Source organism: Haliotis rubra, unplaced genomic scaffold (assembly GCF_003918875.1).
Source record: "Haliotis rubra isolate DU_JTF1 unplaced genomic scaffold, ASM391887v1 Scf51, whole genome shotgun sequence".
NCBI lineage: Eukaryota > Metazoa > Mollusca > Gastropoda > Lepetellida > Haliotidae > Haliotis > Haliotis rubra.
In genome coordinates, this window is record NW_025767202.1 from 1,423,706 (window position 1) to 1,448,457 (window position 24,752).

At 44.7% G+C, this 24,752-nt stretch overlaps 1 protein-coding gene across 2 annotated transcripts; it reads right to left on the minus strand.

The window, feature by feature from the left end:
- Positions 1-1,898: 1,898 nt before the first annotated feature.
- LOC124292157 lies at positions 1,899-22,814 on the minus strand. Of its 2 annotated transcripts, XM_046729205.1 has the most exons (3): positions 22,627-22,814; positions 5,647-5,773; positions 1,899-5,132 (listed from the first exon to the last, which is right to left on the minus strand). In XM_046729205.1, the coding sequence occupies exon 3, from the start codon at positions 5,121-5,123 to the stop codon at positions 1,950-1,952; it is 3,174 nt and encodes a 1,057-aa protein (XP_046585161.1). In that variant the 5' UTR covers positions 5,124-5,132; positions 5,647-5,773; positions 22,627-22,814; the 3' UTR covers positions 1,899-1,949. The 2 variants fall into 2 exon arrangements, with proteins under 2 accessions (XP_046585161.1, XP_046585160.1); XM_046729204.1 differs by lacking the exon at positions 5,647-5,773.
- Positions 22,815-24,752: the final 1,938 nt, after the last annotated feature.

Genomic DNA, 24,752 nt, shown 5'->3' on the forward strand with positions numbered 1-24,752 from the left:
TCATACGTTCTGACAACTGGCATATAAACACCCTAATTATAAATCTTCCTTGCAATTTTGTGTCAAAATATTATCAAGAGGTAAAACCTCAAGAGTGTGCTCTTTGTAATAAACAAACATTTGACTATGATTTCCATATGCTTCTTCACTGTGAAAACTTAATACAACAACGAAATGACTTCTTTGCATACTTAATTGATAAACTTGATGTTGAAACTTACGCAATGTTTGAAATGGAAGGTGAACAAGAAATGTTGTCTTTTCTCTTCGGAGCAGAAAACGACTTTTTGATACCTCTTTATATTCAACACTATGGGAAACCATACTGTTACGCCTTTCTTTGTATGTATATGACCTGAAACCTCACATTGTGAACTGTTATACTGTATGATTCTCTTCATGTCATAAATTTCTGTACATATATCTCTAAACATCCGATTGTTGATATTCATGTACGTGTTGTAATAATTAGGAGTGTCACGATACACCAATCTCACGATACGATACGTATCACGATTTTAAGGTCACGATACGATACGTATCGCGATTTTCCGGAACGCTGCTTAAAGAGGGATGTAAATCTGAGATACTTTACTAATAAATTCTTATAACAATCATGTTAGTTTTGCTAATAATTCAATAAGTATGCATATGTTCTCAGAAAACTTTTATTCAAGTTAAAATAAAAACAAAGTCCCAAGGTTCCCTTTTGTATGTCCAACTTGTCAGGTATGCTTGTCATCATTATCATCATGATTCATGATGAAATAAAATGTATCAGTCTTATCAGGGTCAATTTGGTAACTGTGGAAATAACTCTTCCAATTGTCTCCAGTTTCAAAGTAAATATACATAAATGATCTGCATCAGCAACTGGCAGCAAGTCTGTCAAGTATAAACCTTGAATAAGTCACAAGTAATATAACTGATCTTATACTGTGTCACAAAAACACATAAAATGAAAAATAATTCTTAAGCAATCAGCAATCAGCTTAGTGACAATTGACTCAATGGAAAATAGTTGTTAAATAATAAATATGCTTTATGTTCATGACAATTTACATGAACCAACTTAACTAAGTAGTATAACCACCATCTCCAAATGGTTCTGTTTTTGGTATTCTTCAGTACTCTCCTATGTCACATAACATCAAGCATAGAATAGATGCACATACATTTAGAACTGAATATATTGCCCCAGCAAGTCAGTCAAGTCACAATTGTCACAAGGCAAATGATAAAGTGTTGTCACAGCAGATAAATAAACTAATAAGAAATAATCATCATTGCTATCTAATGATGAAACATTCAGCCTTCAGCCAGGCCTCCAGTGTCATATTTGACAAAATCAACCAAAAGTTATTTGAATTTTGAACTGCAACAGTTGACAGGATCATAATTCACAACACATTGTAATCATTCATCACTTTGATCACTTCACTTCCTGAAGTTTTTCTTCAATAAAATCAACATGTTGACGTTGTCAGGCCTCAGTGTCGCTCTCTGAGCTGTGACTTTATCACCTGCTGCCTATTTTTTAAGTAAAGCTTGCTACATCTATTTATCGGAGCGGTCTCGTATAATTTTACTATCACGACTATGAAGGAGATGGATATAGCATAAACAAATTGAATCGATAAAGTTTCAAAATAGGAATCGATACACCCAAGCATGTATTGCGTATCGTATCGTCAGTAAGAATGTATCCATGCATCGATACATTCGCGTATCGCGACACCCCTAGTCATAATAAGATGTTTTTGTTTGTAATCTCTCTCTCTCTTCTCTCTCTCTCTCTCTCCTCTCTCTCTCTCTCTCTCTCTCTCTCTCTCTCTCTCTCTCTCTCTCTCTCTCTCTCTATCTCTCTATCTATCTCTCTCTCTCTCTCTCTCTCTCTCTCACTATTTTTGAAATACTGTCTTTGTTCAGTAAGTCAGTTTCCGATATATTTAGTGTCTTGGTGGTATTGGTTGAACAGGATACGCGTCCCCTATTGGTGTAAACTCAACATCGTCATAATGAAAGGCTTTCGGTCCGACAAATCGCAAAGCCTGATCGGTTCGTAGTAATTCCGGGGAGGCCAGTACGAGGACAGCAACCCGGAGTCCATATTTCACCTCTTCTGTGGGAATAGGCTCGGCTGTGTCTGCATCAACGATGGTGATGAGATCTGGGACAGAGGCCACTGCCTCCCCAGCTTTCTTCTCGGCATCCAAGGGGAAAATAACCAGATTTTCATTCTGAAATTCAACCAAAATTGTTTGTCCAGCAAAGGAATCAAGGCCTTCAACGAGAACCTTCCCTCTGTTGAATCCGCCGCTTGTTTCTCTCTGCACCTCCCTGATTTTACCAGTTAAGATGTGGACGGACCTTTCTGCTTTCAAAATGGCCTCGATCGGGGACTTCTTTTGTACCCTGGCCTTCAGGACAGCATTACCAACACTCCACACGTGACTAACGGAATACAGAGCTGTTTTTTCCATAATAGTAGATTTGTTGAGAGGGCTGAGGGATAGCCCAGCCGCACACCCCATCCCAATAACTGTATCTCTGAAGTGATTTTCAAGATGTTTGGGTGAAGGTGCTTGCAGCATCACAGCTCGTGTGCCTCTGTCATCCACCAAAGCAGCAGGATGAGCAGGAACTCCATACATATACGGACAAAACATCTGTAGTTCTGGAAATGCCCTTCCCATTCCATCAGAATCAACAACAGGCAGACCTAGATCAGCTGACACAAGAAGAGGTTCTATAGCATTCATTCCTCCTATCTCACCAGACATAAAAGCAATTATCCGTTTTGGCTGTTGCACCGCTAACCTGGTCTGGTAATTCTCTATAAAAGTCATCCCATCTTTCATCTGGATTTCAACTCCCTCTGAATTCTCCAAAATGCCATCCTTGTATCTACCAATTGTGTAAAGATCTTCCATACATCTAAACGCTCCAGTAGTTTCGTTAGAGGACACCATCTGTTCATACATAATCAGCGGAGCCCCCATGAATGCTACTATAGCAACAAGATCGTTGTCTGGATCTGCCTTCTCATACAGTTTTTCTGGAGAAATAATTCGTATTTTCTTGCCTTTCTGTATATCCGAAAGAGCCCTTAGTCTACCAATGTGAGGATTTCCACCACCGCCACATCCAAAAATACCTGCACCAATCACAATTGCTTCCAGGTCCCATTCTGAGAGAATCCATTCTCCGGTATTAGGGTCAATCTGAGGATCCATTGGGTGTTTTGTTGCGTCTCCTGCCTCACTGTCATCAGTCAGCCTCTTCCCAGTTGAAGTCCCTGTTTGTTTTTCAAGTTTGCCAGACATTGATTCGCCTTTCATCAAAGGGCTTGGAATCCACTCTTTTGCATTGGCAGTTTGTAATTCTGCCAAATTTCCAACTGCCTTTATCCTTATTCTCACTGCCTGGCCTGGGATATAGGAGAGAGTCATGTCCTCCTTCTGTGTAATTTCAATGGATGTTGGGTCAGCACCACAACCTATCGCCACGTCCTTAGCTTTACGTATTGCATTTTCTAATGCCGTATCTCTGGCATTTACAAAGAAGGGCTTTCGAGCTTGTTCCACAGCAAAATCGACTTTCTTCTCATCTGTTTCATCCGAGACTGCGACTAAGGCGGCTTCAACAGCTTGATCCATCTGATGTTTGTCCACGATATCCTGGAGACATACAACACTATCATAACTACCAGAAACTTGGCTCAGGGCAGCACCAATGGCGTTAGCAACTCCTGAATGTTCGGGGATAATGACTTCGGCGGCACCTTTCATTTTCTGATTCCTGTCAACTAAGGCACTCCCACCACCTACCAGAAGGACAGGTAGAGTTTCCCCACTTAGTTTGACCATATCGATTGCATCTTCTATCATAGCCACTATCTTTGCAAGCACTTTGTCAACCAATTCTTTGGATAAATGCTCAACATATTTTTCCTCTCCAAGTTCCATCAGTCCAGCAGCAACAGCAACATCAGATGTAGTTAGGCTCCGTGCAGAGTCAGTGTCACCATTACCAAATATGAAGGCTTCATTCTTCAGATTGTACCCAGCACTGAGGGGTCCAATAGTAACTGACCCTTCTGTGTTTTCTGTCACATACGACCCACCACCAAGACCAATACTGAGAACATCTGGCATTCGAAAGTTTGTCCTGATCCCTCCAATCTTTACTTGAGTGGAAGCTTCTCTAGGAAACCTGTTCTTCAGAACGCCTACATCTGTGGTTGTGCCACCAATATCCAGAACAATGGCATCTTTGACATCTGATAAGAAAGCTGCTCCTCGCATGCTGTTTGTTGGTCCGGATGCAAAGGTATACACTGGATACAGAAGAGCTTCGTCAGAGCTGATGATGGTGCCATCGTTTTGTGTCAAATATATTGGACACGACAGACCAACACTTGCCAGTGCACCCTGAAAACCTTCAACTGTTTTCCTGCAGAGTGGCTTCAGACACTCGTTTAGAACGGCAGCATTCTCTCTTTCTAGTAATCCAATATGTCCAATCTTGTGAGACAGTGTAACTGACGCTTCTGGATACTTGTTTGCGATAATTTTCAGTACGGCTTCTTCCTGAGTGGATTTCACAGGAGAAAATATTCCTGACACAACAATATTTTTGATATTCTTTGCCTTTATTTGACAAAGGGTGTCAGTAATCTGTTTCTCATCCAAAGGGTCAATCTCCTTACCATCAAATCTATAACCACCATCAAGAAGGTGAACACTGTCACATATGGCTTCTTTGAGATCCAGAGGAAAGTCGCTGAAAGGTGGAAGAGCTAGGGACGCCGTACCACAAAAGCGTATCACAGAGACCCGAGCAAGTCCTCTACCCTCTACAACAGCATTCACGAAGTGGGTGGTACCAATGTTGACCTGCACTACCGCCACTCTATGACCCTTGTCTGTTGCCTGCTGGAGAACGGCGTGGACGGCATTTCGGACACCGGTAGTAACGTCGGCTGACGTCGACTCCTTCACTGAGGCTATCACTGTGGAATTATTCTTGTCTTTGCTGAGCACTACAGCATCGGTGTTGGTACCACCAACATCGACACCGACCACGGCGGGAATCACTGGACTAGTTTCTTCAGTGCTCATCGTACAGACCTGAAAAGTGGAATTAGGTTTACTGAGATTGATCCAATATCGTCTCATATCATAATTTGTATATTGAAGAATCCTGAAACAAGTAAGGTATAAATATACTGACAACACATAATTTGTTTACTTCTTCCTAACAGTAAACTCCACATCATCTAATCTTACAATGACAAGTCTTTTAAGGCATCGGTTGTATGCCTTTAGCGTAAACCATGATATATGTAGATGTGACGTTATAGGTGAGTGAATGAGTTTAGTTTCACGCCGCTGTCAGCAATATCACAGCAATATCACAGCGACGGACACAACAAATGGGCTTCACACATTGTACCGATGTAGGGAATCAAACACGGGTCTTCAGCGTGACAAGTCAACGCCTTAACCACTAGGTTACCCCAGCGCCACTGTGAAGGTAGTAGTCCTCCATGTGTTATCTGTTATATTCTATTACCGGGTGATGGAATGACTGATTCACTATTTATACCATGTCCTGTCGAATAAATGTAGCCGCAACACACACCTGACGTTTCTCGTAATGACCCACGTCGGCAACAGTATGAGATGTGGGTTAGACGAACAGAAATCGTATACATGCTACACGCCTCCATGCTTGACTGCCATACGTCTTTCTGCCACTTGCAAACCGTCTGCAATAGACGTCAATGACGTATACAATGACAACGTCTCAAACGAGACCCAATTCACTTTCCACTTCCCGGATAAATATGAATCTAATGTGTGTCTAAAAGGTGAGGGGCGGTGGGGTAGCCGTGTGGTTGAAGCTTTGGCTTGTCACGCCGAAGACCCGGGTTCGATTCCCCACATGGGTACAATGTGTGTATCCCATTTCTGGTGTCCCCCGCCGTGATATTGCTATACTCACTCTGAAGAGTCACATATTCTGCGGCGGATCGTTTATGTATGGTGTGCTATAACTCTGAATGAGCGAGCCGTACTCAGTTTTGTCAAGGGAAGTAGTAGACAGAATGAGAATCCTGGACCAGGGTAATCTAAAGCTTCATTTAATAGATAAAGCTTTAGTCGGACCCTTCCCATTACCCTCTACTATCCTTCTACAAAGCTTTATTTCATAAATAAGACTTTAGTTGGGGACCCTTATCTCTTGCTACCATTACCTCTACTATAGTGGGATACGAACTCCACCGGGTATCTTGCCTCTATGTCGTGTTGACAGGAGGTAATACTGTGTCATACGGTATGATTAATAATTCTTCTTTTACAAACCCTCTGCCGGGGCCATCCATTAAGTAGTACAAGTTAGGTTCGTCGGCTTTGATATCTACTTTATCTATGACACTATGTCACATTGACCTCAACGAAACAGTTTAACGTGAATCGCCTAGGATCTCTTTGGTGTTTGTAATAAAAGCTTGCTGGGCCTTTTTCACCCCTTGTTCTATGTACTTTTTTTTCTCGTCCTCACTGATAGCAGCAGACTTACGAGACTTGGATCGAATCTCTTGTTTCATTTTGTTATATTTTGTGAGTTCGGATAGGATCAAACGAAACTCCTCCTCTGAGATTTTGTTGTCAGCGAGTGCAGTGGAAATACGCTCACTCACCGTGTTTAGCTTTGCTTCGGCCAGAACCCTGATCTCGTCGTGTTTTAATGCCTTACGATGCAGTCTATGTGTCTTACGATGTGTATTTAAGTATCAACCCTAACACTCCTGTCACTCCAGCCGTTATTTCGAGTCCCATCACTATAGGTACAGCCACGATGGTGGTTAATAACCCAACACCTGCCACCCCTAGTCCCATGCTGGTTGTCATAAGGGCAGTGTCAGCCCCGTCCACGACATTGAAAACCCTATGGTATTTCTTATATAATGCTTTACGCTTGTCGCGGTCTTGTTCTAGTTGGCGTCTTACATCACATAATTGCCTCAAGCGGAACCCGTCTACGGTTTCCAGGGTCTTCGCTACTTCATCTATGCCTGGATACAGTCCCATCCTATAATATATATTGCAAAAGATAATTTAATTGGGTTTCATTTAACCTTCGATTAATGTACTTAAAGCCAACAATACTTAGATTAACGTGCGTGTAAAAAAGCAGGGTCTCAGCTCTACTCCCATTAAGGAGACGAACCCCATCAAGGCTTGCTAAAGGTTTGTTTCTCGATACCTTAGTAATACGACAACGTTGGTTATTACACCTGTCTTCCCAATGTATGACCATATCATCTATAATGTAAATATACACCCCAGGCGACGGATTACCTCCGAGATAGACGTCTATGATGAATGTGTAGTTTTCCGCGACACTTCTAATTAATCGGGGACTGGGAAATTTGATCTCTGTCTTTACCTTCTCATTGGAAATTAACATGTTACCCGAGAAGCCCGGTACTGGTATGACTTGTACACTAGATTCCGGAACGAACGATCCTAGAATTATACCATTGTTCTTAATCTCGGAGATAGTATTATTTTGTTTCAGGGAGATATAGGGTGAGGAGAGGGTTAAGTTGACTAACCATTCAGGCTCTTTAAAATCTGATAGCGGCACCCGCCTATACACGTTGTCTTTGAAGTGCAGGATGTATAAGGTGTCTTCCTCACCAGGCTGATCGAATCCCTCCGTGTCCCCTAGATCGTTAAGCGTAGTGTTGGGGCGAAGCCAAGACATTGCTATAATACTATTACGAGATAATTTCCAACTGGTTTTCTGATAATAGTTCAGGGGTGCACTTCACCCCCATGAAGTGTATGTTGTCGGGTAGGAAGATCTTGGTTAGTGATATAATGTCTTCCACGACCACGGTGACACCCTGCAGACTGGTTTTGGAGTCGACACCCACCCGCACGTAAACGGTGCAAACGTGATACTGTTGTTGTTCCCCAATCGAGTTTGACCCCCCTTCACGATCTCTACATCATCCCGCGATGGTTCCCCTAGGTAGACTTGGATGATAAGTGTTGAGTTCGCCGGTAGACTCTCCAGGATCCTGACCACGCCTTCGAATTCAGACACCAACTGCAATACCACGTTTTGCATGCCCGCTTTTACTCGATAGCATGTGGGCTGCCATACTGGCGAGTGGGCTGATGACTACGCTTACGTCTCTGAGTCGGGATGTAAGCCACGAGCAGGATTCCGTTGTTTACGACTTTGTTTAGGTGGTTGTCTTTGTTATCCGTGAACACGTAGGGGAGCCGAGCCTAATGTTGAGAAACCAGTCGGCTTTATCGGGTAATAACACCCACTTGTCATCATCGGTGAAGACTAGCGATATGGCTTGTTTCGGCGACGGTAGTGCTCTCAACATCGTCTAAGTCGAACAGTTTGCCCCCGAACGATGGGTATATCATCCAGTTATCATCACCGGTGTTGACAAGGGTGTACTTAGTGTTGACGACCGCTCCTGAGGTATCTACCATATCATTTAGATTGCTAGTACCATTGAGGGGACTTCAACGCGTTTGTAAATGCTGTTTTCAGTTGCAAGGCATGCATAATTTACCATCTACCCGGGTCGTCGAATCCGCGTGTGTCCCCGAGGTCGGAGATCCCCACATTGGTGCATTTTTTCAACTTCATTCCAGGACCTTGTGCGCTGGTCATTTTATGTGCAGCGTTATGCTGAGGTATCCTATATTCACGAGATTATGATTTATATCTAACACCGATATTATCAGCTCAGGGATGTTGCCCTGGGTTAACCTCTTATACTGCCGCGGTGAAAACGACTCGGTTCTGCCGTCGTTGTATTTCTCCGTTTTCACCGGTACGGCTCTCAGTATAGTGGAAGGGTGACCCCCTTGAATGTTGTCCGTTGTGCTAACCTGACTGAGATGAATGCACAGCCCCGCACGGTACTAGGTCGGGTAACCGTGCCTGTGGCGGTAGTCGCTGGTTTTATCTCTTCAGGCTGTATACCGAGTGTCCTCGCCAGTGGTCGACCGAGCCTCAAGGAGTTTCTTCCGTTGTTGATTAACACCACTGTACCGTTTGAGTCGTTCATCTTGAGTTCGGCCCCAGGGGTTTGAAGACCTCGTCGCTAGAGAGCACACGCTGTAGTAACCGTCAATTATCTTGTTGCTAGCGCCACCTACGAACAGTTTATTGTTGCTAGCGTTGATGTTAGTCCATCGTGGTAGGTAGGTGATATCGCACAGTGCGACTTCGAGTTGACCCGACGTGTTATCGATCGCGTGCGTCAGCTGAACGGCCTCGCCGCTCGTTATTCCTGAAAGTGTTATGTACATGTTAGAGTATATAAACTCATTATATAATAGTTTTAAAATGTACTCCCCTGGAGTGTTTTACCCTAAACTGGACGTAGATTTCCCCCACATGAAGATCGTGGTCGCTGATGGGTTGTATTTCAACACCCAGTTCATAGATGTGTTCGGCCAGTATAAGTTTTCGGTGACTAACGCTAAGGTAGTTCACGCTTGGTTCAACAACCCGATGCAGTTCTGGCAGAATCAACTCAACTTCGCCGTGTGGTGCGCTACAACGGGGTGTGGTGTGACATTGACCGACACTCGGCGTGGACCGCTGAGTCAGTCTGTGTTCACGTTTCACGTATACTACCAGGTCAGGCGTATCCTCAAAGAGATCAGCGCCCCGCTTCCACAGGAAAAGGCGTGGAATGCAGTAAACAACCAGTACGATAGACGGGCCTACGAACGTATTTGCAACGAATTCGAACTAAACACGAAGACGGATTGGCGTTTGTCGGGACCGAACCACGGGTTGGGTATCCCCATCGCTCACAATATGCCTATCGCGGAAGCCAGCGAGAAGTTGAAAGAATGGGGATACAAGTCGTATCATATCACAACAAACGAGTGGGATGACCGTTACATGGCTTTCGACAACAGCAAGGATTACCGAGTCTGGAGGTTCGAGCAGGGGGAAGATGGCTGGAAAAAGTTCATGCTGGACACGTCGAAAGGGTTTACTCGTGCCGGGGTAATCAGGTTGAACGACTCGATTCGAACGTACGTGTGGGCGCTGTTGGGTGCGCAGACGCAAACGCGTTCCAATATCCTAGGTAAGGGGACTGCTTACGACGCTCAGAAACAGTTCGTTGTCAACGTTGAGGATGCTATTAATGCTCCAGTTGATCTCCCGAGTGCCATCAAACGCTACCAAGACGTGTTGGAATATGCCAGGTCGAAAGTCGACTACGTGTTCGACGTGGGACTGTACATGGCTCCGGCGATATGCAACTGAGAGTAAAAGTGGTGGGCTACAACAACGAAATAGTTATAGCCACGGCGGGTCAAAAGTTGGGCCAACCTCGATGTCAACGTCCCCACGTCCCACCACCCACGACCGGTGAAACGGGTATAGTAGCGCCACCCCAGAGCCTAGGGTTCACACACACACCTACAGCCCCTGTGGGGTCCCCACACGTTCAGCAGCACATCGATCGTAAACAGCCCTGGTGGTTGGCGGGGTAGCTTTGGGGCTCATTTGGTTAAAAATTCCTTAGCCGCTACGTACACCAGACCCGCCACGGCGACGATGGCTGCCCACAGGTTTTGACTAAGCCACGTGGCAGTTTTAGCCAGAGCGCTCAGCAACCACGAGACGATGCTACCCAGGATTCCAGGCAGGGCTTCGGCGGCCTTACCAGCTAGTTTAGCCAGGGCTTCCCCTAGTTTTTTTATCCAGTTACCACTTGGTGGTGTACCGCCACTTGGTGCATGCGTGGGTGTACCCCCTGTCAGTGACACCACCAGGGTTGATATGATGAAGCCCAATGCAGTCAGAATGCTGGCGATGGTGATGCCTTGCTCCCGGAACAGGGTCCGAATCCTGTCGGCTAGCGTGGTGTCTTCATTTAGAACTCGATCGATGGTTTCCCGTACTCGACTGATCTGCGATCGGAGGGCTTCCCGGTTCGAGGAAGCGGATTCCAACCGAGTCCGTCTCTCGTCTTCCAAGTTTTTTATTCTCTCCTCGATACGACGTTTCATATCATCGTCTTCAGTTTCGGTGAGTTTTATTTTTCGCTGAGCGATGCGCTTCATCGACTTCGCTCAGTTTCCCCATGTTGTTAACGAAGTTCTCCACGCACATGTTTCTGCTTCGTCTAAGCCTCGCAGTTCCCTCAGGGGAAATTCGAGCCCCGCAAGGGTTTGTCATGGTACGTAGCCAATATTTTTTTCGATACTGTCCGATGTTTCTTTAGCATCCCCAGTATTGGCCCTGGCTGCTTGCAGATCTTGGACGACCTTCGGGGAAGCTTAGACCGCGGCGCCACCGTAATCTATGAAGCCTAGTTCCCCACGGAGCAGTTGACTCCCACCAGGGCGACTTGTGAGTGTTGACAAAGCATATGGTTTCCGTCTTTTTATGATATCAGCCCACGGGTAAGCCTTCAATCGCAGCGTGCCCTTCTTATCAACCATAAACTTGGAATAGTCCCTCCCCAACGGCTTGATGTTGTCTTTATTTTCAACTGCGTCGTAATAATCATCGACGGCCGACTGTACAAGTTCAGTACTTAAGGGGAACGAGGTTTCATCCTGGGTATTATCATCCCACATATCCTCCATAGGTATTTCTTCATAACCGCCTTCAGCCATTATTTAGTATTAAAACTTATATATTTCATTTATATAACAATGTACGGTAGAAAACTAGATCCTTTCAGAAGATCGAGAGAGCCCCTAGGTGTCAAAGCCGTGCGTCAGTCGGTGACCATCACCAACAATCCCAGCAAGATAGACCAAAATCAAACGCTGCTGGTTAGATTTCCAAACCTTGGCGCGAATGACCTCATTGTACCAGGCACTGTTCGACTGGCGTTCAACCTCACGTTGACCTCCGACAACGACAAACGTGAGCTAGTGCGGAACGTAGGTCGAGCCATCATCAAGAAAACCACCATCAAGATCACCGGTAACGAGGTGCTGAGTATCGACGACAGCGATGTGTTTCACTGCTACAGGGACCTCTGGAAAAGCGAGGGAGAACGCGTCAATGACGTGTACCAGGGCATCAGCAAATCGACCAGGTCGCGCATTGGGTATGCCTTCACGGCAGACCAGTTATCTAAGATCACGGACGGTGAAAAGGCCATCGCTCAAGCGTACGGGAACAGGTTCTGCGTGCCGCTCGACTTCGAGTTGCTCATGGAACACGCGCCGTTTTACCAAGCCACGCTGGGTGATAGGCTTGAATACGAGCTCACGTTTAACGACTACAGCAAAGTAGTGCGTACGCCGAACGGCGATGAGGCTAGTTATACCATAGACAACATCTCTCTGGAGTTCGACATGGTCACTAACCCGGAGCTAGCCAGGCAGGTTCGAAACCAGTACTCGGGGAATGTGGCCATCCTGTACGATCGCGTGCTGAGGCATAGATCCATCGTGCGGGATAAGAGCGACACTGTGTGGAATATCAACCTGAACGTGCCGGCGCGATCGATGAAAGGCATCCTGATCGTCCCCGTGGAGGATTACGAGCCGTTCCGGAGGGACAGCGAGAAGTTTTTCAACCCCGAGATTGAAAAGGTGGAAGTGACCATCGAGGGCGTGCCCAACCAGCTGTTCAGTCATGGTATGAGGGCGTACCAGCAGTGGGATGAGATAAAAAAAGCTGCCGAGCAAACATCCATACATAGCCAAAGACCTGGACCTATCATCCGTGCAAATCGGTGAATACTTAACCAACAAGTACGCGCTGTGGTTGGACATGTGATCCACGGATGACGATAAACTACACGGTAGCGGACGCCGTATAGACAACGGTAGTGAGGGGATTACTATACAGATTACCAAGAAGGCACAACCCGCTGGCAAGTTGAAATTATATCTGTACGTAATTATGGACGCGCAACTTAATATAGACAATGGGAGATTCGTGCAAGCCATCTACTGATTTGCCTGCTGGCGGCATTGGTTTACCACGCGACCCACACTGCGCCATAGTGTGCGGGCAGACTGGCTGTGGGAAGACCGTTTTCGTGTTGGATATGTTGGAGGGGGGTACTACAGGGATGTGTTCGACCACATCGTTATCATGTGCCCTACTCTGAGCATGAATAAAACGTACACGGAAAGACCTTGGGTGATGACGGACCCGGACGTACACAGAGTCGACCCGGGGCCACGTCTACAGGACTGGTTGAAAGCTTACCATATGAAATTTAAAGGGGAGTCGACGCTATTCATACTGGACGACTGCAGCGCTAATCGCGAGATAACAAAAAAAAGAGAGACATGCTATCGTACCTGGCCTTCTCCGGCCGACACGCAAAGCACAGCGTCTGGGTGCTAACGCAGAAGTTCAACTCGGTGTTGAAAGACCTCCGAGAGCAGACGCGATGGGTTGCCTTATTTCACTGCAAGGACAGGGATTCGTTCGAAGAGTGTTTGCGAGAGAACGATGTGATGAGTAAATTAGAACGGGAACGGGTGAAGAAACAGCTCGCTGAAACTAAACACGCTAAGCTCGTGCTCAAGACCGACCAACCCGTGGATTATAGGGTGTTTTAGCTTAGCAATGCTTAGCAATGCTTAGTAAATTCTTAACAATGCTTAGCAAATGCTTAGTAAATTTTTAACAATACTTAGCAATGCTTAGTATAGTTATGGTATTTGAAGTGTTTGTCGTGTGCAACTTAACCTTTATTTCTCTGTGTTTCGCTTATATCGTATATTATATAGTTAAAACTAAAACTTACTTATCACATTATAGGATGGAGTGTGAGGAATTGCTCGAACAATTGTTGGTACCCCAATCACCACAGGTGGACGATGATAAGCGAGAGAAACTGGTGGCGTTGGCTGTTGGTGGCAAAGCCAAACATTACTTTGGGGAGTACACTCCGGATAATAATAATAATAATGTGTCCATTTATATAGCGCCAAACTCCACACCAGGTATGCTCATAGCGCTAACAATCAATAAGGCATTATTAAAGTCCATAGAACTTTTTGTAAAGAAAGGTTTTGAGATGGCACTTAAAGTTTTCAAGGGTTGGAGACAGCTTAAGTTCATCAGGGAGGGAATTCCATTTGACTGATGCCATGTTCTGATAAGACTTGCAGCCAAATGATTTTAGGTTCCACTTTGGTACATAGAGCAGATTAGCCGAGGATGAACGCAGAGTTCTTGTTGGCATGTAAGGAGAGAGGAGTTCTTGAAGATACACTGGTGCAATACCATGAATGGATTGATAAGCAAGTGTAAGGATCTTATAGTCAATGCGAGCCTCAATAGGCAACCAGTGAAGAGACAACAGGATGGGAGTGATGTGGCAGCGTTTTGGTTGGAGAGTAACTATGCGGGCAGCTGTGTTCTGGATATGTTGGAGCTTTTGGATGGATTCTTGTGAAGCTGCAACCAACAAGCTGTTGCAATAGTCAAGTCGTGAGAGAATCAGTGTTCTCACCAGGGCAGCCGCAGCATCCTGTGACAGGAGATGTCTGATCTGTCCAATGTTACGGAGATGGAAGTAACATTTTCTGCACAGATCCAGAATCTGTTTCTTCATGGAGAGGTCAGGTTGGAGTAGGACGCCAAGATTTCTGACATGTAGAGAAGGCTGAATGACCATGTTTCCAACTTTCAACTCAACATGTTGTGATTTTACTAACATGTTTCTTGTGCCAACAATCATACCCTCTGTCTTGTGTTCATTTAATTTTAGTTTGTTATTGAACATCCATGAACCAATATGGTCAATGGCATCTTCAATTCTGGTCAAGCCAGAACTGTTGTCATAGCCCATGGTAATACCATCAAACAACTGAGTATCGTCAGCATAAAGATGATGATTAGTGGCTTTCTCACAAAGCAGATCACCAAGTTCTTTGGTATACATAGAGAACAATACAGGACCGAGAACCGATCCCTGTGGTACACCACAAAGAATAATAGCTTCCACCGACTGAGCATTACGAACAGCAACAGATTGAGTCCTGTTTGATAAGTAGGACCTAAACCACAGAAGAGCCATATCATTTAATCCATACTGGAACTGAAGTCTTGATAGAAGTATCTGGTGATCCACCGTATCAAACGCGGCCGATAAGTCCAAGAGAACAAGAACGGCTGAGTTCCCCCTGTCAACGCTCCACTGCAAATCATTTACAACACGGAGCAGGGCTGTTTCCGTGCTGTGGAATGACCTATAGGCGGACTGGAATTTGTGATAGAGGTCATGTTTACTCAAGTGCTGACTAACTTGCATCTTCACAGCTCTTTCAAGTACCTTGGAGAGGAATGGAAGATTAGACACTGGCCTATAGTTGCTGAAACAGGTGGAGTCTAAACCAGGTTTTTTCAGCAAAGGTTTCACAATTGCCTGCTTGAAGCAACCTGGAACAGTGCCACATTTCAAGCTTAAGTTGATAATCTGAGTGAAAACAGGAAGTAAAATGTCAAAATATTCCAAGACAAATTTAGTAGGGGCTGGATCAAGTGTACACGTTGTGCCCTTTGATTGTTTGATGATGCAGATAATCTGTTCCTCTGTGAGCGGGTCGAAGGAATCAAAACTCTCACCTTGAAAGCGTGCAGCAGTTACAGCAATTGACTCAGGAGAAAATTCTTGCCTAATCTTCTCAATCTTAGAAGAAAAGAACTTGCCAAAGTCGTTTGCAAGAGTCAAATCATCCTCCACATTAGGTAGAGTAGTGTTTGACGTCTTTCCAAGTAAGGAAAACAGATGAGTAAAGAGTACTTTGGGATTCTGCTGATTGGAGAATACATTATCATTTAGCCCCGGTGACGGCGGCGATTATCACGGCAAAGCATTGTCAATTTGAGAGGAAAAATAATAATAATAGTATAGATGGATGCTGCACAGACCCAGACCCCTTCAGAGGAGACGGTGGAGACCCCCACGTTGGGGAAACCCCAACTGGAGGTGAACCCTCCCGAACTGGAGGTGACCCCTCCCACAGTCACCAGGCAGAAGAATCCTAAGAGAGTAGCTGCCGGTAAAAAACGGTGGTGTAACCAACATAAAATTATTAAGGTGACCCACCCGGAGCGACTCTTGTTAGTTGTATGCGCAACTGCTGCCGTGGCTATCTCGTGGTTATATACACGACGCAGTGAGCGTCTCCCTCACAATCCTAGGGAGCTCCCGGAATTAAAGGTCAACCCGCATATCATGCAATAAAATATATATTTTTATATCATATACATAATGTCTGAGGGGAAAACGTTCGTCAACGACGCATACCACGCCACAGTGGTCGCCAGTCTAGCCGTAGGATACGCTCGGTTGACCAAAATGGTGCTTAAACAACCAACTATCAAGCTAGATTTCAACCTGCAGGATATGGGTATGCTAATAATGAACCTTGGTATGGCGATGGCCACAAAAGACATCCTAGTAAAACAAGGGATAATACCTGAAGATATTATGAAATAAATATAAGGATGGCTACGATTGCTATGATGGTCGGTGGTGCGTTAGTGAATGCCCTGGCATTTTCCGGGAGTAATTTCCTCTTTTCGAAACTACGAGAGTCACACGCGGGTGAAATACAGGCGGAGAGGAAGCGGCACGATCTCGCTATTGAGAACTTACAAACAGCACAGGCCGAGTACGCTAAACAACGCCTCCAGAGGATCGATTACATTAACGAACAACTCAGGCGTGAAAACCATGCCGTTCAAACATTCCACGATGTCGACGACGCAGCGAGACAATACTACTTATTAACTGGTAAACGATTGGAGCCACTACAGAAGCCAACACTCGCTCAGTACTACACACCATCCAAGGGACAAATGGACCCTGAACTGACTTTCATAGCGCTGGGTATAGCGGCGACTGCTTTGGTTGTGAAACAATTAGACTAATACACATATAAGTATGCTAAACATGTATCGATGCGAATACATACTTATGGGGAAGACCGAGACATGTGGTAGGGAATGCGGTACTCATGGGTACTGTTGTTTCCACATGGGAAGTCCCAACTACTCGTGTTCTGTGTGTGGTATAGGGGTCAAAGGTCACTACTGTCTATGTAAAGCTCACGGGGCGAACGTAGTCAGACATCACCTCATCTACGAGAATAAAAAGGCCTACATAAAAGAACGTAGGCGATTTCTCAAGATAGCAGTGTAAGGCTGGTCCCCTTTGACTATGCCCCAATTAGAGATTATTACACACTTACGTATAGATATGTTTGTGGAACTTGATCCCAGTGAAGACATCGAATCTCGGGTAAAAAACATACTCAAAGATAAACTAAACTTACGGAGATTCAGGTAATATTGAAAGTGGTATGGATTAAAGAGGGTGTTAAGTATACTCGTCCCTTCGTATGTGGGAGGACCATCACGACTCAACACCAGATAGATTGTTTTACAAGTATATCGGAATACATGATCAATTTCAAGGAACACTTTATCCAACAATGCGAGTACTGGATCGAAACAGCCCATCTAAAAATAGTTGATTGGGGCGACGGAGAGGATATATAGACGCCTTATCATTTTTACGGCGGCCCAATTAGACATTAGTTATTATGTGTGTACACAGTTATGACTACTATACAGTTCGTACGCACTGAGCGCGCTGTAGGTAAGTATTTAAGAGGCTGGCGCATGCATGTTAATAGGAACATAGATGTTGCAGATATTAAGCCACTGATAGATGATAAAATAAAACAGGAACTAGCCAGTCTGGGAAGTATCAAATTTCAAATCACAGTTAAAATGACACTCGAGAAGAATGTGGGGGATGTTACCGAGTACGTTCAGCCTTACTTCCGAGGTAAACAAGAGGTCGTGACCCAGATAGAGACTATAGACACATCGATCGATACTAGTTTTCAGCAGATACAGGAACACCTAGAACGCTACACACACTTGGGATCCGGGTGGGCTGTAGATAAAATCGATATTGTCTATCTAGACATAGCTAACTACGTGCCGTTCAGAGGCGGGTCATACCTAGACTTGCCTCCATACTATAAGAAAAAACATGCCATAGTCAATGTCAAGAATAGAGGAAACGATTGCTTGAGATTAGCTATCAGATCAGCCTTGTTTCCAGCTGACACTCATTCAGACAGGCTTTCTAGTTATCCCCAAGACGATGGACTCAACTGGGATGGTATAGATGAACCAACCACCATATCTCAGATCACTAAAGTAGAAAAACAGAATAATCTAGCTATAAATGTCTTTGGACACGAAGACAATACAACAATAATATACACAGGCTCAGCTCGTTGGTGGGGAAACGTGTTATCAATATATTCATGATCCAACGAGGTGAAAAGTATCACTACACGTGGATAAAACATTTCAATCGGTTGTTGCACGATCAGTCGAAACACAATGGGAAAAAACACTTTTGTATGCGATGCCTACACGGCTTCATACGAGCTGATTTATTAGAATCCCACCAGGAGTATTGCCAAGGTGTGGGACAGACAGCTATACGCATCGACATGCCCGAGGAAGGTGACAATATCCTAAAATTCTACAACCACAAGCACCAAATGTCCGTGCCTTATATTATATACGCCGACTTTGAAGCATTGGTCAAACCAATTACGGCTGCCGCCGGCATGGCCACATACAAAACACAAGAGCATGAAGCATGTGGATTTGGATACATAGTCGTCCGTTGTGATGGTGAAACGAAATCTCCCGTAGTATACAGGGGTCCTGACGCGGTTGAAAGGTTTCTAAAGTGTTTGCAGGAGGAAGAAGAAATTATTAGGAACGCGTTGTATAGAATCGCTCCCATGCGTATGACCCAAGCCGACAGGTTAGCTCACTCCCGTAGCATTAACTGTCACGTGTGTGACTCACCACTTAACGGTGATTCGGTGAGAGATCACTGTCACATAACCGGTAAGTATAGAGGCGCCGCTCATAACGAGTGTAACCTTAAGCTTAGAATCAACCCTAAGACAATAAACATCCCCGTTGTCTTTCACAACTTGAGAGGGTACGACTCACACTTGATCATGCAGGCCATCGCGAAAATTGATGGTAATATAACGTGCATTCCCAACAACATGGAGAAATATCTCTCTTTCAGCTTAGACGGACTTAGGTTCATTGACTCGTGCCAATTTCTATTGTCGTCACTAGCCAGCCTGATCAAAGCCAACGATACCTTCCCTATTACCGATCGATACACAGACGCCGAGACTAGATCTCTGCTTATGAGGAAGGGTGTGTATCCCTATGAGTACATGGATAGTTGGACTAAGTTCGCCGAGACCAGACTACCCCCCATCAGAGAATTTTACAGCAATCTGACAGACTCGGAAATATCCGAAGACGATTACTCATACGCTATTAACGTATGGAATAAACTTGGTTGTAAAAACCTAGGTGACTATCACGATCTGTACTTGAAGATGGATGTACTACTATTAGCCGACGTATTTGAGACATTTAGGCGGACATGTATCAAGCAGTATAAACTAGATCCAGCATGGTATTACACCAGCCCAGGTCTGTCGTGGGATGCCTTGTTGAAAAAGACCGGAGTTAAGTTGGAATTGCTTACAGATTACGACATGCACCTATTCATTGAGAAAGGCTTGCGAGGCGGGATCTCCATGGCAACCAAGCGATACGCTAAAGCAAATAATCAATACGTGAATGGCTACGACCCTAGCAAACCAACCAATCACATTCTCTACCTCGACGCCAACAACCTGTATGGCTGGGCTATGAGTCAGTATCTACCCACAGGGGGATTCGAATGGGTATCATCCGATTTCGATATTATGAGCATCACGCCGGATTCGAACAAAGGTTATATCCTCGAAATTGACTTGGAGTATCCCAAGGTATTACACACATCACACAACAGCTACCCCCTGGCTCCCGAACGTATGAGGGTTAACCCAGACTGGATGTCTGAATACCAACATAACTTGTTAGATAGGCGGGTGACGGGCGTTGAAAAACTCGTACCTAACTTGATGAACAAGACCAAATACATAGTTCACTATCGCAACCTGCAGCTGTACCTGTCGTTGGGTATGAAACTGGCCAAAATACATAGGGTGCTCGTGTTCAATCAGAGTCCTTGGATGGAGCCCTACATCAGAATGAACACGGACCTGCGAAAGCTTGCCACCAGTGACTTTGAGAAAAATCTCTACAAGCTCATGAACAACTCGGTGTTCGGTAAGACTATGGAAAACCTGAGGAAACGCGTGGACGTAAAGCTGGTTCGATCGAATGAGGAGGACAAACTCAGGAAGCTGATCGCTAACCCTGCATTCAACCGTAGTAAGATATTCGATAACGACCTGGCTGCCATACACATGAAGAAAAGTCACATAAAATTCAACCGGCCTGTTTACGTGGGGATGAGCATCCTCGATTTATCCAAACACCTGATGTACGACTTTTACTACAACGAGCTTAAGAAACAGTACGACGACAGGTGTGAAGTGCTGTACACTGACACGGATTCCCTGCTGATGGAGATTCGAACCGAGGACGTGTATGAGGACATGAAAAAACGCCTCGATTTGTATGACACCAGTGACTACCCCAAGGACCATACCATACACAGCACGGTAAATAAAAAGGTCCTAGGTAAGATGAAGGACGAGTGTGCAGGCACGTCCATAGCTGAGTACATAGGGTTGAGGCCTAAGATGTACTCTATACTGAAAGCCGACAATAGTGAGATCCGGAAGGCTAAGGGTGTTAAGAAGTACGTGGTGAAAGAAATGGGTATCATCCGATTTCGATATTATGAGCATCACATCAAACACGCCATATTCAAGGAATCCCTGTTCAAAACCCGTACCTTTAAACATAAAATAAACACACTTAGAAGTGATAGTCATAGGATATATGGGCTGACAATAAACAAGACGTCCCTGTCGCCTATGGATACTAAACGTTGGATAGCTATTGATGGGATAAACACGTACGCGTACGGGCATGAGAAAATTGAACCAAGAACATAGGTATAAATATCGGGGCGACATGTCACGGAACCAGAAAAAGTTTGAGGCTATTTACTATAGCCCGCGTGGGTACTGGAAAGGAGCTAGCGCTGTAGATAAGCTGGCTAAAATGGCGCGAGTACCGCCGGAGGAAGTCAAAGCGTGGCTTGAAAAACAAGCACTTTGGCAGATCTATTTGCCACCACCACGCTACGTGCCTAGAAGGAAGTTCGGTATTAACATACCTAATAGCGTTCACCAGGCAGACTTACTGTTCCTACCCCATGATAAAAGGTACAAGTATGCCTTAACCATAGTGGACGTGGCCAGTCGCTACAAGGAAGCCGAACCCTTGACTGCGAAAGATTCGGCCCAGGTAGCCAGAGGATTCGAACGCATATACAAACGCAGCCCGCTGACGTGTCCAACAGAGCTGCAAGTTGACCCCGGGCGGGAGTTCATGGGTGTCGTGTCACACCTGTTAGACAAACACGATACGAAGGTCAGGCGTGGCACGGCCGGAGCCCATCGTAGCCAAGCTATAGTTGAGAGATTCAATAGAACTTTGGCTGAGCGCTTATTCGGACATCAGTATGCGAGAGAGATGGCTGCTCCGGGAAAGCGATCGACTGAATGGGTCACGAGGTTACCTAAGGTGGTGTTGGCAATCAACCATGAAGTCACCCGTCTCACCGGTAAAAAGCCGGCAGACGCTATAAAATTAAAATCGATAGCAGCAGAGCCGGCCGCTCCTTTGCGTGGGAAGGAGAAACAAATACCAGATAGGTCTCTAGTGAGATATTTATACGAGCCTGGGGAACACGAGGGTGATACTCGGAAACGAGCTACTGATCCTATATGGTCAGTCAAAACTTACAACATAGATAAAGTAGACATCAAAGCCGACGAACCTAACTTGTACTACTTAATGGATGGCCCCGGCAGAGGGTTTGTAAAAGAAGAATTATTAATCATACCGTATGACACAGTATTACCTCCTATCAACACGACATAGAGGCAAGATACCCGGTGGAGTTCGTATCCCACTATAGTAGAGGTAATGGTAGCAAGAGATAAGGGTCCCCAACTAAAGTCTTATTTATGAAATAAAGCTTTGTAGAAGGATAGTAGAGGGTAATGGGAAGGGTCCGACTAAAGCTTTATCTATTAAATGAAGCTTTAGATTACCCTGGTCCAGGATTCTCATTCTGACACTTTGTTCTACCCCGTTGTGACGAAGTTTTGTCATAGAGGGTGACAACGCATCTGCCAATAGTGCATCATTGCATTCCTGCAGCCGCATACACCACAGAACGTCACAGCAAACAGTGAGCCCAGTGCACTTTGGCTGCACACTACTGATAGAAAAAACATTATTACGTAATGCTGGATGAATTTTCCAGGCTTGCGTCGACCTACTGCTTGTACATAGCTGCGAATCACTCAAACCTGTTTATGTAACTACTTGTAGATTACACCAGTGAGTGGGAAGTTGAAATTAATACACCCCCAACAACCATGCCCTAACTATCACGTACTCCTGTCGTTATATTCCACATACTCTCCGAGGTGCGCGAGGCTTGTTATCTGTAGCTACACTTACCTATACAATCGTGTGTTCACACTGCTCCTTTGCCGATACAAGATCATCAGGTGTTTCACGTATCAACTGAAACCGCGTATCCAACAATCGCCGGTCACAGGTACACAGGTCAGACAAGGTGCTACACGTGACAGTAGCTCGTTCCCTGAGGCTATCACATCGGCAGCGCCCTGGGTGACGCTATACCAACTACCTTGACCCTCACCCAGATAATACATCCGCATGTACAATGAACTGAACACATTAGGGGATTTCTCTAACATCAAAAAGAGTGTAATGAATGTTTGAATAATATAACTGGAGGCAATTTATACGTTGTGGATATCCATTTCGTGGACGGTCTGGTGAGGTGAAATAACAATGAATGTATACAACTTATGGTAAACATCTGTACCTAAATATTGCATAAATATAATAGATTTAAAATTAAATTGGAAACTTTGAGAAAAGGGAAAATATGTAAGTACTATAAGTGTGAGATTTCTGCTGGGTGTAGAAAACGAAAACAAATTCTACAAGGCTTGTTATAAGGGTCTATAAAGGGAGAAGATTCTCAGCTTACAATTTCACGTTGTCACAACTTTATGTTAGTATAACCGCACAACGCTATTCTGTGGACTCCCATTTACGTTGACACAACGTTGTATGATGACTTTACCAACCTACAACCTTCCCACAACGTTGTATGATGACTTTACCAATCCACAACCTTCCCACAACGTTGTATGATGACTTTACCAATCTACAAACTTCCAACAACGTTGTATGATGACATTACCAATCTAGAACCTTCCCACAACGTTGTATGATGACGTTACCAATCTACAACCTTCCCACAACGTTGTATGATGACGTTACCAATCTACAACCTTCCCACAACGTTGTATGATGACTTTACCAACCCACAACCTTCCCACAACGTTGTATGATGACTTTACCAATCTACAAACTTCCAACAACGTTGTATGATGACATTACCAATCTAGAACCTTCCCACAACGTTGTATGATGACGTTACCAATCTACAACCTTCCCACAACGTTGTATGATGACTTTACCAATCTACAACCTTCCCACAACGTTGCATGATGACTTTACCAATCTACAACCTTCCCACAACGTTGTATGATGACGTTACCAGTCTACAACCTTTCCACAACGTTGTATGATGACGTTACCAATCTACAACCTTCCCACAACGTTGTATGATGACGTTACCAATCTACAACCTTCCCACAACGTTGTATGATGACTTTACCAATCCACAACCTTCCCACAACGTTGTATGATGACTTTACCAATCTACAAACTTCCAACAACGTTGTATGATGACATTACCAATCTAGAACCTTCCCACAACGTTGTATGATGACGTTACCAATCTACAACCTTCCCACAACGTTGTATGATGACTTTACCAATCTACAACCTTCCCACAACGTTGCATGATGACTTTACCAATCTACAACCTTCCCACAACGTTGTATGATGACGTTACCAGTCTACAACCTTTCCACAACGTTGTATGATGACGTTACCAATCTACAACCTTCCCACAACGTTGTATGATGACGTTACCAATCTACAACCTTTCCACAACGTTGTATGATGACGTTACCAATCTACAACCGTTCCACACCGTTGTATGATGACGTTACCAATCTACAACCTTTCCACAACGTTGTATGATGACGTTACCAATCTACAACCGTTCGACACCGTTGTATGATGACGTTACCAATCTACAACCTTCCCACAACGTTGTATGATGACTTTACCAATCCACAACCTTCCCACAACGTTGTATGATGACTTTACCAATCTACAAACTTCCAACAACGTTGTATGATGACATTACCAATCTAGAACCTTCCCACAACGTTGTATGATGACGTTACCAATCTACAACCTTTCCACAACGTTGTATGATGACTTTACCAATCTACAACCTTCCCACAACGTTGCATGATGACTTTACCAATCTACAACCTTCCCACAACGTTGTATGATGACGTTACCAGTCTACAACCTTTCCACAACGTTGTATGATGACGTTACCAATCCACAACCTTTCCACAACGTTGTATGATGACGTTACCAATCTACAACCTTTCCACAACGTTGTA

What these genes read in the sequence shown, in the direction of transcription:
- LOC124292157 (XM_046729204.1), bottom strand. Translation starts at nt 5,123, where the DNA reads ATGAGCACTGAAGAAACTAGTCCAGTGATTCCCGCCGTGGTCGGTGTC.